This window comes from Neomonachus schauinslandi, chromosome 8 (assembly GCF_002201575.2).
Source record: "Neomonachus schauinslandi chromosome 8, ASM220157v2, whole genome shotgun sequence".
Lineage (NCBI taxonomy): Eukaryota > Metazoa > Chordata > Mammalia > Carnivora > Phocidae > Neomonachus > Neomonachus schauinslandi.
This window is the reverse complement of record NC_058410.1, coordinates 27,706,940-27,724,088: the sequence shown is the minus strand read 5'-3', so window position 1 is coordinate 27,724,088 and position 17,149 is coordinate 27,706,940. Positions and strand designations below refer to the sequence as shown.

The window sequence follows — 17,149 nt, the reverse complement described above, 5'->3', positions numbered from 1 at the left end:
TGTATTAAGGTCAAATAATATGATATTGCTGCTTCTGCAGGTCAAAAACTGTCAAATATCAGTAATTTTATATGGGCCAACTTTATCTATTCTGTCATATATTAATGCAGTCACTACAAAGTTGAACTTCCTAGGTGAATGGTGAAGGAGACGGGACTAGTTCCTGGAAATTAACTAGGATGGTATTGTTTATGGTACACTTCAGTTCCCACAGTAAATTGTGGCGAATTTTAATACATTCTCCCTTACATATTCTATTCATTTAACTTTTTCTTTTCTATATTCTTGTTTGTATATTGTTTGCATATTTTGTGTATTGTTTGTATATTTTGTATATCCTTGTTTGTATATCCTTGAGTGTATATTTTGTATATCCTTGTTTGTATATCGTTGTTTGTTTATTGACTTTAAGATTCTGTAGGTAGGGGATATTCATCATACACACTCCAAGGGGTCTTTGAAGTATTGCTCATTCAAATAGAATGTTTGATATTACAAATATAGTGACATAGTGCTTCACCTGCTAAACACATTCCACTTTACAGACAATGTAAATATCTTTTTAAAGATATATTTCCAGAGGTACCTGGGTGGCTCAGCCGGTTAAGCGTCTGCCTTCAGCTCAGGTCATGATCCCAGGGTCCTGGGATCGAGTCCCGCATCGGGCTCCTGCTCGGCGGGGAGTCTGATTCTCCCTCTCCCTCTGCTGCTCGCTGTGCTTGTGCTCTCTTGCACTGACACTCTCTCTCTCTCTCTCTCAAATAATTAAATAAAATCTTAAAAAAAAATAAAGACACATTTCCAGAAATAAATGTACTATGTAGCATAAAAGATGGCATTTTCTTTCAGGTTAGTTCCCTACTAAAAGTGCCTACTAAGTTATTGAGAGGACATTTTCTGACTACAAAATAATAATAACATTTATGTTAACACTCCAGAAGTTCTCATAATTCCCATATTAATATGGCCACTTTAAGTAGCCAAAAATGTGTAATATCAAGATCTGTGCCTGATTTATTCATTCTGAACTTGGATTATTGTGTTTGAATAGTGGGTTGGGTTTAAATGTCACCAACTTACCACTAATTTAGTGGTATTTGTCTGTTTTAAGTATCTCATCGCTCTGACAATCAACCAAATTCTAAACAAAGGAGTATTTATAAAATGAATGGTCTTCATGAAATATTTTTTTACAGTGCTATACACTTGGTAAGTGTCCAGAAAATAAATGCAGAAGTAGGTTTGTTTGAAAATAATCAACCAAGAGGTCATACACGCTCACCTGAGTAAATTCTTCATCCAATTTGGCAAACCTTTTTGAATGCCTACAAAACAGTGGGTCAGCCTCTGCATTCCAGGTGCCCATGATCATCGTGAGAGACACACATGCATAAACCAACCGCCCATATAAGGCAGAATGAAACAAGTAGTGTTATGAGAATAGAGAAGAAATAAGTAATTCTCATGGACACACAAAATCTGAGTAAACTTTTTTCATCCCACATCCTATATTTTTTGGTCACTCCTATGTTTGAACTCATGTGCCTTTTTTTTTTTTTTTTTAAGATTTTATTTATTTATTCATGAGAGACAGAGACAGAGGGAGAGGGAGAAGCAGGCTTCCCGCGGAGCAGGGAGCCCGATGCGGGACTCGATCCCAGGACCCTGGGATCATGACCTGAGCCGAAGGCAGACGGTTAACCGACTGAGCCACCCAGGCGTCCCGAACTCATGTGCCTTTTAACAGCAGGGGTATGGCAAAGGGAAGTTCAGGGGTTAGTCCTCCATTTGCACATATAATCCCCATTCCTCCATGAATTTCATGAGATAGGCTTCGTTTCCTTCCGATGGCTCATCTGGAACCTGCTCTTCATAGAGTTTAGACAAGAGGCCTTCCTCCGTGAGCTCCTTGTACTCAGGCTGCTCACATCCCTCTGAGTCATGTTCAAAGCTAGGGAATGACGGTATGCACAGCCTGCCGGTCCGAGGGTCCCAATCCACCAGTGTGGTCGATGACTCTTCGTCTGGTTCCTCTGCCGTGTCCACGTGCTCCTGCAGCAGTTGGTCCAAGTCTCGCAGCTGAGGGGCATAGGAATGCAGTGGTGTTTGGGAGCCCAGGTCTGCCAAAGCTGCCTGTTGCTTAAAGAACTGTCCTTGGAGGGACGCCTGCTCCTGCAGATTGAGCTCTTGATCTCCAGGCCCCACACAGACGTCAGCAGTTCTTACAGCATATTCGTATTCAACGACAGCTTTATCTGTGGGCATTGTTCTGCCCCTTGACTCTTGCTGGGTTAGGGACATACCCTTGGTGCTTTCCTCAGAGTCACAGAAAATGTCCATCAAATGTAAAGCATACCCTAAGTGTTTCACCTCCATTTCCTCCTGATGTGGCTCCTGGTCCTTGAGGGGCTCATTCAGGTCCCATACATGGTTGCTTTTTCCCCCTACACTTACATCCTTATGAGAAGTGTTAGAATCCTCCAAAATATTAAGGGTGATAAAATTAAGCACAATTTTTTCAGCAGGTACAAAGAATCTTTTGTCAAATTCATTTCCATAAATCAAAATCTATAAAGAGAGAAGAGAATGGTTTTCACCTTTTCACTTGAGAGAGACAAGAAAAACAGCTGTTAAGTAGAACTTATACTGTCATCACCTAGTTCTAAAGACCTATTCTTACCAACTCATGGAAGTGACAGTTATTCTTGGAATAAACAGAAAATCTCATTCACATGGAGGCAAGAGACCCAAGACACACACACACACACACACACACACACACACACACAAAGGCTTATGGAAGTGAATAGTGGTCCCTGGGGGGTGTGTATCCCGTCCAAGGATCAGGGTAGACTACCCCCTCCCTGGCCCATGGAATGCAGGGCAGTTTTTTAATTTCTTGAGCCTCAGTTTTTAATTGTGTAAAATTAGAATTTCTGCCACGTGAGAAGTGGCGAGGGCTGAGTGAGACAGTTTGGAAATTGCTTTGTTAATTATTGTTGACTACGTATTTGTCAACTAGCAGTGGTTACCTGGGTTCCCAGGTCTGGTTAGGACATACTCTGGATATGAAATGTGGATGGGCGTGAAAACTGGATGTAAAGAAGGAAAGAGGCACAGGAGTAGGGATGGTTTCACTTACTTCCCCATATACCTTTCTAATCCCACTATAATGAGGCCAAAAAGGGAAATCCATCTGCCTGTTTATGGCTGGTAGAGAAACTCTAAATCATGTCAGGAAACTGGTTTGAGATTAAAATGGTGCTGGGGATATGTGGAAGGTGTCTGTTGAGATGGCCAGTCATGACTTATGTTTGAATCCTCATTGTCCACCCCGTGATGTGATTTCATTTAATATTTACAAAACAGGCTTCATTCTTCAGCCTCATTCTTTTATAATATTTTGGTTTCAGAAAGTCTCATGTGCTCAATTCTCCTCTCAATGTTTCTCCCAGGAACGTCTCCCTGTGCCGGTAGGAAGCTCCCTCTAAAGTCTAAAAGGAGCGCTCCCGGGTGGCTCACTTGGTTAAGCATCTGCCTTCGGCTCAGGTCATGATCCCAGGGTTCTGGGATCGAGTACCGCATCAGGCTCCCTGCTCCACGGGAAGCCTGCTTCTCCCTCTCCTCCTTGCTCGTACTCTCTCTTGCTATCTCTGTCGCTACCTCTCTCTCAAATAAATAAATAAAAATCTTAAAAAAAAAAAAGTCTAAAAGGAGGCAGAATAAGAGAAACATTTAAAACCAAACAGGAATACATGCATGCATCATGTTTATGTGAACACGTTTTAATAATTTGCAAATAAATCATTCTTATTGTTAAAATATGCCCAGCCTTTCTAAACCCTCCAGAAGCATATTTATTCCTTCTTAATTTTTTCCTGCTCTCCTTGCTGTGAATACTTGTCCTGTCCATTTTCCTCCTAAAAGTGCTCCCATTCCATGCCTGTCTCAAGCTCTACATCCCACTCTCCTCTTTTAGATTCTCCCCTTCTTTCCCTGGACAACCGCCACAGTCTCCTAGCTCCTTTTATTGCTTCTAGTCTTACTCCCTCCTACATTGTCTTAGACCCACTATCCAACTGGATCTAAAACACGATATTGACCTTGACGCTGCCTACTCAAAACCCTAGAGATTTCTCTTTACCAAGAAAATATAAAGCCCAAACTCCTTAGACTAACACCCAATTCTCCCATTACCTGGCCCTAACAGCCGCTCTCCGGTCTTACTTCTGTAGCTCCTCATCAACAACCTATGATCCAGAAATATCATGTGGTTTTCCAAACATCGATGCACCTTGGTCCCTGCTGGGTTTTCTGCCAGCAGTAGGTGCTCTACTTCTTTCTCCCCTTTCTTAAGCGAGGCCAGACGTAAAACTTCTCCTGGTCCCCTACTCGGGGTTTCCATGCTCTCCCTGTAACTCCCTGTACCTCCACAGTCCTCGCTGCTTGCTTTCATCATAGCCTTCATGTATCATTTTGAAATTCTTGTACCCAACTTAACTTGAACATCTGGAAGAGCATGGATCCCGACTTAAATTTATTTGTGTACCTCAAGACTTAGTCTAATCTGCTCATGACACGTGAAATCTTTTCAAAGCTGAGGATTCTTTCTCTTCGGTTATGTTACTGAGAGAATCTAGTAACAGAAGTGTTTTCTAATTCATCCACTCTTTAAACCCATGCTGCCTGTACAAGGGACCTGTGTCTGAGCTTCCTTTTGTACTGGCCTGGAAGGGAGGGTTTATAATGATTCCTGCCACACTAAACACTCACCAAATTTGCTGGGTGTTTCTCTTTGCCAACATGGATATATCTGTACATGGAGTAGCCCATCACAGAAAAAAGAAACACGGTAACAGATATGGGCAAAACATACCAGAAGATGATTTTAACCTTCAATGCTGATGTTTGGTCTGTAAAAAAAAAAAAAGGACAGCGATAGAGAGTTTTTGATTGGGTGTGGTGGGAAAACATTGGCAATGTCAGGCGGCTTTGGGCTGATCACTTACAATTAGGAGCTCAGTTTTTCATTTATAAATTGAGAAGCTTGAAGGAAAAGTGATACAGGGTCTCAGAATTCTTATTCTCTGACAAGAGCTGGTCTTCGGGACTCATCTGGACTTGTCGCAAACCTTACAGTGTAGATGCATCAACAACCCAATCAGCAGATATTCCAACATTTTATGTCTGGCTGTGAGATTCATTCAGGTTCTTATATTTGAAGCTAACTGTGTCTAATATTCCAGCAACTTATACACTTTAAACCAAGCAAAAAAAAAGCCCTGTTGCTACGATCCTATTAAGCTGCCCTGACTTCTCCATACACTCATTTGACTCAACCATTTCCAAATATTCAGTAGAAGTCGGGAATGTGTGGTGTCACCTTCTATGTGGCTGACAGAACCATCCCTGAGTGGGTTGGCTAGACTTTCTGGGTAGGCCTGGAGCTTGGGATGTGTGTAGGGAGGTCGCTGAGCTGGTGTGTGCTGAGAACGGCAGTGACTTCCTTCTAGGTGCTGCTGTGCTGTAGGTTCGTGACAAGTAAAAGTCCACAGAGGAATGAAAAGACCTGGTGAACAGCTTTTAAGAAAGCAGTGCTGGCCCGCCATTGATCAGACTATACAGTTGTGAATGGGACTCAATGTGACTGATTTCTATTTGTTGGGCTCCTATAGGATCCTGGAAGTTGTGATAGTTAATTATCTGTGCCAATTTGGCTAGGCCATGGTACCCAGATATTGGGTGAAACATGATTCTAGATGTTTCTGAGAAGGCATTTTTAGATGAGATTAGCATTTATTTATTATTTTTTTAAAGATTTTATTTATTCATTTGAGACACAGAGATACAGAGAGAGAGAGACAGCATGAGCAGGGAGAGAGGCAGAGGGAGAAGGAGAAGCAGGCTCTCCGCTGAGCCAGGAGCCCGATGTGGGGCTCGATCCCAGGACTCTGGGATCATGACCTGAGCTGAAGGCAGATGCTTAACCATCTGAGCCACCCAGGCACCCCGAGATTAGCATTTAAATGAGTAGACTTGAGTAAAGCAGATTACTTTTTATAATATGGGCTGCTTCACCCAATCAGTTGAAGGCTTTAGTAGAAAAAATGGTGACCACCTCGAGAAAGAGAGAATTCTGCCAGCAGACTACCTTCAGACAAGAACTGTAACTCTTCCTTGGATATCCAGCTTACTGGACTGTCCAATATTTTGAGCTCATCAGCCTCCAGTCATGTGAGCCATCTCCTTAAAATAAATCTCTCTGTCTCTCTCCATATATATATGTTGGTTCTGTTCTCTGGAGAATATTGACTAATGCAGCAGTAGAAAAAGGAAGAGCTTTAGCACACATAGCAAAAGTTCTAGCATATTCTTTACATACTGATGAATCCAGTGAGAGTGTCATGGGAGCTCTTTCATCTGTACAGTTGTTTGGATACTCTTGATGCCTAGGCCCGAGACAAAGCAATAAAGTCACTCTCCAGATAACTATCTAGTGAAAGAGTGGAAGTGTCATGGACAATGAGGGAGGTCAACAAGAGCCAGGGGGAGAAGTCTAGGTACGGGGGTCCAAGTGCAGCCTCTTGCACTCAAAGAGCTCCTGAGGAGCACATCTGTCACCAGGTTCCACAAGGAAGGGTGCAACAACACAGTGCAGATGGCGCAGCTGGCTGAGCATTCCCTACCCCGTGAGTAGGCCACGATTCAGCCTAGTCCTCTGAATGCAATCTCTGGTCTCTGGACCGAGCTTGCCCTAATTAAAACATGCCATGACAACAATGACCGATGGCACTCAGTATACAGCAGGACATGTTTGCCACAATAAACTTAATAAACTGCAATTATATTTTAGGGATGGGGGACTGTGGAGAGCAGAAGTATTTTTCAAAGAGGGTCCCAAAAGAGGTAGTCCAGCTGGGATATCATGGAAAAGGGCAGACCCCAAAAAGATACTTCCTTATTTTGTCACCTGTCCTAGACTAGTGAGAAAGTTGGCTGCATCTCTTACCGGGAAGTATTTAATGGAATCTGTACTTGAGTTGCTTTAAATCTGCCAACTGCTTAAATGATCTACACTGGAAATCCATTCCTACCACTTGGCCGCTGATCAAGCTGTTAGTAAACAGAGCACTTTTTCCAAATACAGAAACGATTTCTTCAATCTGCTTTGTTTTGCCTTTTGCTTGTTCTGCATTTCAGTTTTATTTGATATATGGCAGAGAATCCTTCGTTTTAGGGGAAGGTATAAAAGGACAGAGTTTGAAAAATACAGCTTTTCACTTTCAAATATCACAATATCCCCTTTAGATTCCTTAGGACAGTTTCATCTTGTGCTGTGTGCGGGGTGAGGGAAGAAGAAAGCAGGGCTCCTGTCACCATGGCCATCCCATAGCTGGCGATGGAACTGGGCTGGGGGAAAAGGGGTGACATTTGTCCTAGGCCAGTGTGTTTGGAAGAGGGAGATGGAAGAGTAATAGATGAGGGGCCATTTGAGGAAGGCCAACTTTAGGGTTAATTTTTAATGTTCAGGTTTTGAGTTCAAGGTCCTCTGACCCTTGGGGAAACACAAATGAGCAAATGCCAAGCTCCTAACCCTATGTCTCCGAACAGGAGTGAGAATCTTCAGCCAAGTTCAGGAAACATGAGAAGAAGACAAAAGGAAGGAGAGAGAAGCAACGTAAGTAACTGTGGATTCGCTGATCCCAGACGTTCGTGTAGCCAGTGACTGATATCTGAGTGCAACTTGCAGAGCCTGTAATTTTATTCTTGAGGGTGAGCAAAGGCTGCTGTCTTCAAGTGTTTTTAGGAAAATGTTTTGTTTCTAGCACTAACATTTGATGTTCTTGATGTTCTTGAAGACCACAGAACTTCTCTTCATGAAAGGGACTACAATTAAAAAATGAAAAGATGTGTGTAAAAAGTCTTAATTGTTTCTTCCCATGGAAGAGGCCTGTTGGCAGCAGATATCAGGATAGGTGCTGAGAGTTCCCCGGGAGGATGCAAACGTACTCTAATCCTGGCCAAGTTCAATGGCAGAGTCCCAGGCTGCTCAATGCATTTCTGGTGATGGTTGTTTCTACCTTTGTCTCAACCTGTTTCTGGTAGACATGGATTTATTCAAACCTTGTTTATTTATTTTTTAAAATTAATTTATTATTAATTTATTTATTTTATTATGTTATGTTAGTCACCATACAGTACATCATTAGTTTCTGATGGGTGTTCCATGATTCACTGTTTGCGTATAACACCCAGTGCTCCATGCAGTATGGGCCCTCCTTAATACCCATCACTGGGCTAACCCATCCACCCCACCCCGTCTCCTCTAAAACCCTCAGTTTGTTTCCCAGAGTCCATAGTCTCTCATGGTTCGTCTCCCCCTCTGAATCCCTCCCCCCTTCATTTTTCCCTTCCTTCTCCTAATGTCCTCCATGCTATTCCTTATGTTCCACATATAAGTGAAACGATATAATTGACTTTCTCTGCTTGACTTATTTCACTTAGCATAACCCTCTCCAGTTCCATCCATATTGATGCAAAACCTTGTTTATACCTGCCACACTTCTCCTAGTTTCTTCAGAGTTCCTTCCTCAGACCAGTTGAAACTTTTTAAGCTTACCTTTCAAAGTCCGGACACACTGCTTCTCAGAAGGCTGAGCAAGGCGAGGAGGCCCTGGGGCGAGGGACAGCACATGGACGCAGTACAGAGTGTCTGGCTCCAGCCAGCCCAGCACCAGCGTGTGGTTGGTCACACACTGGGACCACTAGAGTGGGGGATGGCAAATAGCAGTTAGAGTCAAAGAATTCCAGCACCACCCCAGACAGATAGCTCTAGGAGGAAATAAAACACTGAGATACCAGTAAATCCCTCATTATTACTACAAGCTTTTTTTTTTTTTTTTTTAATACCCTCTTCCTTTAGCTCAGCAGAGCATGGTCAGGAAATGGAACCATTCTGGGAACAAGTCTAAATAACAACATAAGGACAGATTTCTTGCTCAGCCTCGCCCTGTGTCCTTGCTGACATTTTTTTTCTCTCTTGCAGAGTGACTGACAGATGTTATACAAGTCGAAGCTCTCCATCAAAGTGAGGTGGACAATGGTTCTACACCCAATAGCAACATCAGACCCCACTGACAAAGAGTGTCTGTAAGGGAAATCCGAAGGATGTTGTTGAGAGGTCTACGTATCAGCTTCCACTGTATCTTGTCTAACATGTCTTTGAATATAACATCTTTCCAGAATCCCCTGCATCTGGGCTGCAGAAAGAGACACAGATTATAGGCCCCCTTCCATTCCAGGCTTACCGTTTTATTAGATTTAGTATTATATATGGACACATTGTACTTCAGATTAGAGTATATCTGTTGCATGGAAACAGAACTGTCTTCTGGATTTCTCTTCCACTTCTCTGGAGCCGTCAGAACAATGGAAATGGATTTCTCATCTGTCGACAAAGCAATCCCTGGTGGGCCAATTTGTGCTTAAAAGGGAGGGGAGAGGGAGTTATCATGTTTGGATGTAAAAATCACCATGGATAAAACTACAATATAATCCTACTGGGATCAAAGCCCTAAAGCTCCCCCCCCACCCCCTTAGTTGAGATGACTCAGATTGCTCTAAGGTTAGCCCAAGTCATGCCACATCTTGAAACACTCATTTCACACTCCCTTACACATTATGAAAACAGAAAGTTCAAGTGTTGTATTTACCTAGTGCTTAATCCCATGGATAAACAGATCGTAAATACAACTAAAAGTGTTTACAACACTCCTGTGACTTGAATAGTTAGTGATAAATAAAATTAATATGATTTGATATGTGGTGGAAATCAGCCATGGAGGAATGAAGCACTGTTAAATAACTTCGAAGATGTGAGTAGAATGATCTAGAACAAAGGTTCACAAACTTTTACCATAAAGGTCCAGCCAGGAAGTATTTTAGGCTTTACAGCCCATATGATCTCTGCTGCAACTCTTATTCATATAAATGTAAAATCATTCTTAGCTCTTGGCCTGTAGAAAAATGGAAAGGGAGCCGAGCTGCATTTGGTCTGAGCACATAATTTGATGACATCTGACCTAGAAGGGCACCAGAGGATAGGTTCTGGCTCTAGGACCGGAGAAATACTTGTAAACTTCATTATGGCAGCTCTGAATGGATCTTCTACAGCTGAGTCAGCCACAGAACAAGAGATGGAAAAATTTAAAAAGCAAACATCAAGAAGATGTTGCCTGAACTCTGAGTTACACCTAGAAATACATCATCACACTACCAAGTTCAGAACAAGAAGACACTGAGTTTGGCAATGAGCAAAACTGCTCATGGTAAACATGAAACTCTGAGACCCAGCGAGGTGGAGCACCGTGGGCTGGCCACTTGAGCAGCTGAGGGACAGAGTGCAGAACAGAGCCCCCAGAGCACGGGTCTCTCGGGAAGGTGAGGCCGAGACGGTATACTCAATTGTCAGGAGAACTTGATATTATCTGTGTTTACAGACAACTGTGTTACTTACTTTCTAAGAATGGATAGAATCGTCCAGTTTCTACCCATTTGGAACAATTCGTTTCCCAAATGGCCTTCACTTTGGCATAATATTGATGTTCGTAATCAGAAGTTTCCACAGAGAGATCACAGCAGGTCCTATTGATATTTCTGCATTCGGATTTATTCAGCCACTTCTTTTGCCCATATCTGCTGAGAAAGAAACTGAATTAATAATGATGTACCCTCTGTGCTTTCCAATAGGAAAAAAAGTCATTACAGAAATCAATGGAAGCTCAGACCTTCACTTCAGAACAACAAAAGTGCCTGTCATTGAGATAAAAAAGAATCCACATTTGCTGCTGGCAATTTTTTTCATTACCTCAGGAGCATGAGTCTGAGTTTCTGCAATCACTTCTCCTTTCTGTGAATTATATGTGGATAGTACGTTTTGAAAGCATGTTTTTTTTTTTTATTATTATTCTTGAGCTACAGTAAAAATGTTACAAAACATGTGATCAATTCTTCTAGTAATTATGTAAGATTTTAGTCCACTATGCCTATGAAGGTCAATTTGATGGGCTATTTTAAGAAATATTAGTCATTTTTTTCTCGGAAGAAAAATTACCTTGACATTCTCATAAAATTTAAAAATCTACTTGCTATGAAGGGTCTAGGGAAAATTCACAAGTTGGAGTGCATGCCACAGTAATTATAGTGATGGTGATGATAGTGACTAGGTTGTTGATATTGATTTCTCCTTTCCTTTATTAAAGACACAACACCCATAGCAGGTGGGGGGAGGAATATTTTTAACACTTTTCAGGTGGGAGAGACTGAGGTAGGGGGAGTTGAAGGGCCACAGGCTGAGCCAGTGAGAGAGACAGGGTTGCATGGGAGGCTAGGAAGGCATTAAAGCAGGCGTGGTGGGGTTTTAGAAAGCTAACTGGTGCAGCATGGAGAACACAGTGGGCTAGGAGTGGCAGCCTGGGGAGCACTTGAGGGGATACTGCAGTGGTCCAGCTGGAAGACGTCGGTGGCTTGGACAAGGATGGTGGCCGTGGAATAAATGACAGGACAAAAGGAAGAAATATTAGGGGAGACAGGACTTGGTGATTGAGTGGAGGTAAGAGATGAGGCAGATGAAGGTGTTCAGGATGATGTCTCTTTCTGTCTGGGACAGTGAAACATTCCCCAAAAGAAGGAATACCGAGGAATAGGTTTAGGAAATGGGGAGGAGGGGTGGGAGGAAGGAAAGATAACAAGTTCAGTTTTTCACGTGTTGAACCTCAGGTATGTGAAAAATATCCAGCTGTGGATGCCCAGTAGGCACTGGGGCTCAGGAGAGAGGGGTGAGTGGGAGGCAGTGATTTTGAAATCAAGGGCACAGAACTGTTCATTTAAAGCATAGGTGTGAATGGAATTATCATGAAGCCAAAGCAAAGCCTAGGGTAAAATTCCAGGATCATCAAGATTTAAAAGTTGGTATAAAGTACAGTTAGGAATAGCAGCTAAAGGGGCACCCGGGGGGGGCTCAGTCAGTTGAGCGTCTGACTCTTGGTCTCAGCTTAGGTCTTGATCTCAGGGTTGTGAGTTCAAGCCCTGCACTGGGCTCCTCACTAGGAATGGAGCCTACCTAAAAAAGAAAAAAGAAAAGAAAAGAAACAGCAGCTAGACTGGGAGAAGGAGAAACAGACATCATATAAGTCAAGGCAAGAGCATGTCTTGAGAATGAGAAAATGTGGACTTTATCAAGTGTTCTCAAAGCTTAAGGGTATCTCCTCTTTTCAGAATATGGCAACAGATTTCTGAAAGCTAATGTCACCTGTTTCATAAGAACCATACCTGCCAGAAGACGTTAGAAATACAATTAAGATCTTGTTGACCAACTTCTCCATCAAGTGGTCACCACTGCCTAAAAGCTTTCATACTTTTTTTGTCTGTGAGCCACAAGAAGAAACCCATTTTATATTGTGACCCAGCTCACAGAAACATACATATATTTAACATATTAAAACAAAGGTTTCATAAGATGCTTTTTAAACTTTAGTACACACCATCAATTCGGTTATTTTCCATTCCAATCCACTTCACACCATTCCAGTCCTTTGCATTAAAAATAATGCTAGCTATGTCCCTCAAAATTGATTTCATGGTCCATCAACCGGTCTTGACTTATGGTTTGGAAAATACTGCCATCACCCATTTGATCCCCTTTCCTCCACCTCCCTCACTCCTGCCAAGGGCAGGACAGCTTCCCATGACAGAGGTTGATGGAGGAGAAAATACTCTTTCCCGGATTCTGAACCACTTTTCCAAAGCTTGTGACAAATCTTGTGGTTTCAGTATTGCACTATATATTTTCTGCACTAAATTCTTTTGGCAGGTAGAATTTAAACTGTTGTTAAAATTTCATCTTTTACTTGGAAACAAACTTTACTCCAAAGTGTAAGAACATACTATGTAAGTTGCCCAAGGTTACCTGGCTAGGTTCACAGGCTGGCTGCAAACCAAGGACTGTTTGGCCTTGGAGCTGAGCTTGGAGCCCTGTCAGTGACAAACACAGCTCCGTATTTCCGTCCATCTTGGACATGCACAAGCATGTAAGACCTCCGACGTGCCAAGTTTCTTTATTCATTTTGGAAATTTGTACCATATAAATTATTTGCTCTCACAGAGCTGTGATGACTGTACTTTTTGTTATCCTTTTCAGAATCAAATAAACATGTAGAGGACACTGCAAGCTCTTTGCTTCACCTAATGGGAAAGGAGGCCAGGGCATATTCAAGAGCCATTTTTCTTTGCAGAGTGATGTCTTCTTTCTTAAAACACCAGCTTCCAGAAAAACTCCTCGAAAATGAAAATGAGGTTCTAGATAAATGAAGTCACTGTAAATAGCGGCTGAAGTATTTCACTGCCTTTAGTGGTCAGAATATTTTCTTCAGAGAGAAAAATGACTTTGTCCTTTTTGTTGTTGTTGTTAATAGGGTACTTTTTTTTTTAACTTGAACAATCAGAAATGTGTAATCAACAGAGAAAGAAATCACTCTAAAACCTATTACCTGAAACACTTGGCATACATGATTTTGGACATCTCATTATGCTTCTCTGTTCACACAGGAATGATTAGATGGCTGCATACACAGACAATAACTAGATTATACCATACATATGGTTTTAATCAAAGTTGCAAATTTAGCCTGATTTGAACTTTATTTAAGATTTTATTTATTTATTTATTTATTTATTTAGTGCGAGTGGGGAGAGAGAGAATCCCAAGCAGACTCCACGCTGAGCTCGGAACCCAACCCCAGGCTCAATCTCAAGACCCGGAGATCATGACCTGGGCCAAAATCAAGAGTCAGATGCCTGACCGACTCAACCACTCAGCCATCCCCTGATTTGAACTTTAATAGAAAAAGAAATTGAAATGAAATTAAAGGAATTGTTGTAGTTCAAGTGTTTCATCACCACAAGAGATATTAATTCCTAAAAGATCTTTTAAAGTAAGAAAATGGCTTATGAAAAATATTGAATGTTTGGTTATCAAGATGATGAAATATTTTCACTTTAGATCACATTTAATGGCTTCTTGCTAGGAAACTTGGTATACTTATACACTTTCCCCACCTTTTAATTTGTTATATTATTGTTTAGGTTTCAAACATTTATAAGAAAGTTCGATAACCACATTTCCCATCACTATTTAGTCTCAGTTCTTCACTTAGATGGTCTCAATGCATACACCAGTCTTTTCACAATGACAAATAATCTCGTCAGTACTAAGCTCTTCTTTCAGGTTCATCTTTACCTCTGTCAGCCAGATATCATCTTTAGTTAGTGATTTTCTCCCCATCAAGTAGATCTCAGGGGAGGGCTCTCCTGACATCTCACTTGCTTGAAAATACATCTGTTGAACTTGTTAAGAATCCTAGATCACACCTATTTTTCCCTCAGAGGATGTATCACTGTCTTCTGTTGCGTGTTGCCACACAGAAATCATCCCCCTCCCTCTGCCCTCCTTAAGCCCTGCTCTTGCTATGACAGTCACAAAGTACCTTATCTTCTCAAAGTTCAGTAAACTCACCAGGATAGGTCTTCCTACTGTTTTTATTACATTTTCCCAGACTGAGCATGCACCTGTGATGTGCAGCTCCAGAGAGTCATTACCACTTGCTCAAGTACTATCAGTTAGCCATAGGGTTTTCCTCTCATATAACATTTTTATTTTCCATCTCTTCCCTAAGTCTGCCCACTTGCTTAAAAATTCTTCCCCTTGTCTTAGAATTTTTTCTTTAAATGCCTGCTTGTTTGCTTTCTCTCTCCCCTGCCTCCCTTCCTTCCTCCCTTCTTTCCTTCTTTCCTTCTTTCCTTCCTTCTTCCTTCCTTTCCCTTTCTTTCTTCTTTTCTTCCTATTTACCATTAGAGATCATGTTGTGTATGGACTCAAACTATGAACAGTTATTTGTCTGCACTTTTCTATTCCCATGAGAAAGCTTTTCAGGAACTTTTCACGTGTGTGTGTGTGTTTATGTGTGTGTGTGTACGTCTTTCTCCCTTTCAGTAATAATGGAGAGGTGCTATGCCAGATTCTTTGGGACTATTACTCTTTGAACAGGGCCAGTTATTTATTGAATATTGGGCGAATGGGTATAGGAGTGAGGGTATGTCACACACCTCCTCTCCAAGTCATATTATCCCTTTGCTGGAGAGCCTGCCCACCCTCACATCTGGGAATGACAGGAGCCTGATGTGCCATAAGACACATCAGTAAGGTCATAGTCGCCCTAGTCCCAGCCATCATCGCTTCCCCTCCCTCCTGCACCCTTCTCACCGGGGCGACTGGGCTTCTGCAGTGAATGTGTCACTTGAACATGATTTCTCTTTCAGCACCTCCTGTTCTGACATTCTGTGGCACCAAACTGGGGCTCATGGGGACATTTCCTCAATTTCTGGTGGCAGAAATCCTTAGATTCCATACCCTTAGGTTGTTACGTAAGCCTCTTAATACTGTGACATTTATTCTCGTAAAATTAAATTTCTACTGTTGGTGTTTAAGACAGTATAGATTCACTTTCAGTTTCTGCAGTTGTTTTCCTTTAGATTTCACAGTATTTTGCTTGTACGCTCCCTAGCTTGTGGCTTGGGGTTTGGCCATTTGCTCTGTTTCCTTGAACATGGGCATCATCTGTATGTTCTGCATTCTTTCTTGCTTGCAATGAGTTTTGAGGGACAGGTGAAATGTGAAAATGTCCATTCACTACTATCTTTAATAGGAAGAGCTGGTGGCACAGAATTCTGCGCTCAGTTTCACTTAAAAATGCCTGTTATTCCAATAAGTTTGGATATTTCAGAGGTGATGGACCTCCTTGTTTTCTCGGCCACAGAATAACATTTTGACCAAATTCTTTTCCCCACTTAATTAACTTTCCCTCACCTAAGAACCCAATGCTTCTGTCTTCACCAAGAAACGGTTTTCCAATTTAATCTGACAGAACATTCCAAGAAAATTTAGCAGGGAATATCTAAAACTTCTCTTTTTTCCATTAGTTAGTACAATAGATGGTTTATCTTTGCACAGTTACTAGGTGTTTGAGTCTTGTGTTTTTAAATTAGCCAAAAGGAAAAGAATCAACTTACATGAAATACTGCACAGTATAAGTAACTTCAGCTCCTTGTAGGCCCTCAGGTGGACTCCACTGTAGGATATTCCTCATGTTTATGGATAAGAAGGTAATATTTGTAGGCTTGGGTAAACCACCAGAGATGCAGAGAACTGAAGAAGGAGTAGAGAAGAATCAAGGTCTTAATGGAGAAAAAGGAAAACACAACCCCTGTGGTAGACAGTCTTCAGACATGGCCCCAGTTAGCCGCACCTTCCTGTACTCATGTCCTATTTCCTCCTAAACCTGAGCTGACCCGATGACTCACTTCAACCAGTGGAATGTGGCAGAAGTAACTCTGGGACTAAGTCTTAAGAAGGTCTGGCAGTTTCTACTTTTGCCCTTTTGAAAGTCCTGAGCTGCAGGGTAAAAACCTGGGCCACTCTGCTGGAGGCCACACAAAGAGGGAAATGTTCAGTTGTCCTAGCTGAGCCCAGCCTTCCAAGCAGGAGGCTGGAATGAAGCCACTGTGCCCACTCCAGCCCCATCTGCCATAGACTGAAGCTGCATGAGAGACTCCAAATGAGACCAGAGGAAGAACCATCCAGTTGAGCCCCAGTTAACCCTCAGATTTGTGAGAAATAATAAAGTGATTGTTTTAAACCATTTTGGGTAGTTTGTTAATGCACCAGCAGATAACTGAAATGATCCCCTTATTAGATACAGAAATAAAATTTAGGATAAATGGCCCTGAAAGGCTCAAGTTTTGGAGATTGGTGTTAGAGTGAGCTTTACTAAAGTACATAATAAAGCAATAATTAGAAAAGAAACCAGTGAAAGAAGACAACATATTTAATCAAATGCTGATATGTTCATGTAACTGTGCTCTAAGAAAATGTATCCTAGAGGATTAATTTGTAGGAAACTTCTGTAGAAAAATGAAAGAATTGAGACACTACCAACAAACTAGAAAAGGACAAAAGGAAAGTGGAGACAGTTTCTTATAAAAGAAAACAAGGATGATCCTTGAATTAAAATAAATTTTAAAAATCATTGGTAAC

The 17,149-nt window shown here is 41.7% G+C and overlaps 1 protein-coding gene across 1 annotated transcript in view; it reads right to left on the bottom strand.

Moving 5' to 3' along the window:
- Positions 1-1,652: 1,652 nt before the first annotated feature.
- IL20RA (interleukin 20 receptor subunit alpha) overlaps positions 1,653-17,149 on the bottom strand; it is a 34,160-nt gene continuing 18,663 nt past the window's right edge. Inside the window, exons 2-7 of the mRNA XM_021693494.2 lie at positions 16,126-16,261; positions 10,517-10,695; positions 9,309-9,484; positions 8,621-8,765; positions 4,774-4,913; positions 1,653-2,568 (exon numbers count right to left, since the gene is read on the bottom strand). Coding sequence (XP_021549169.1) covers positions 1,777-2,568; positions 4,774-4,913; positions 8,621-8,765; positions 9,309-9,484; positions 10,517-10,695; positions 16,126-16,261 — 1,568 coding nt within the window. The 3' untranslated portion in view covers positions 1,653-1,776. The remainder of the gene's footprint in view (positions 2,569-4,773; positions 4,914-8,620; positions 8,766-9,308; positions 9,485-10,516; positions 10,696-16,125; positions 16,262-17,149) is intronic.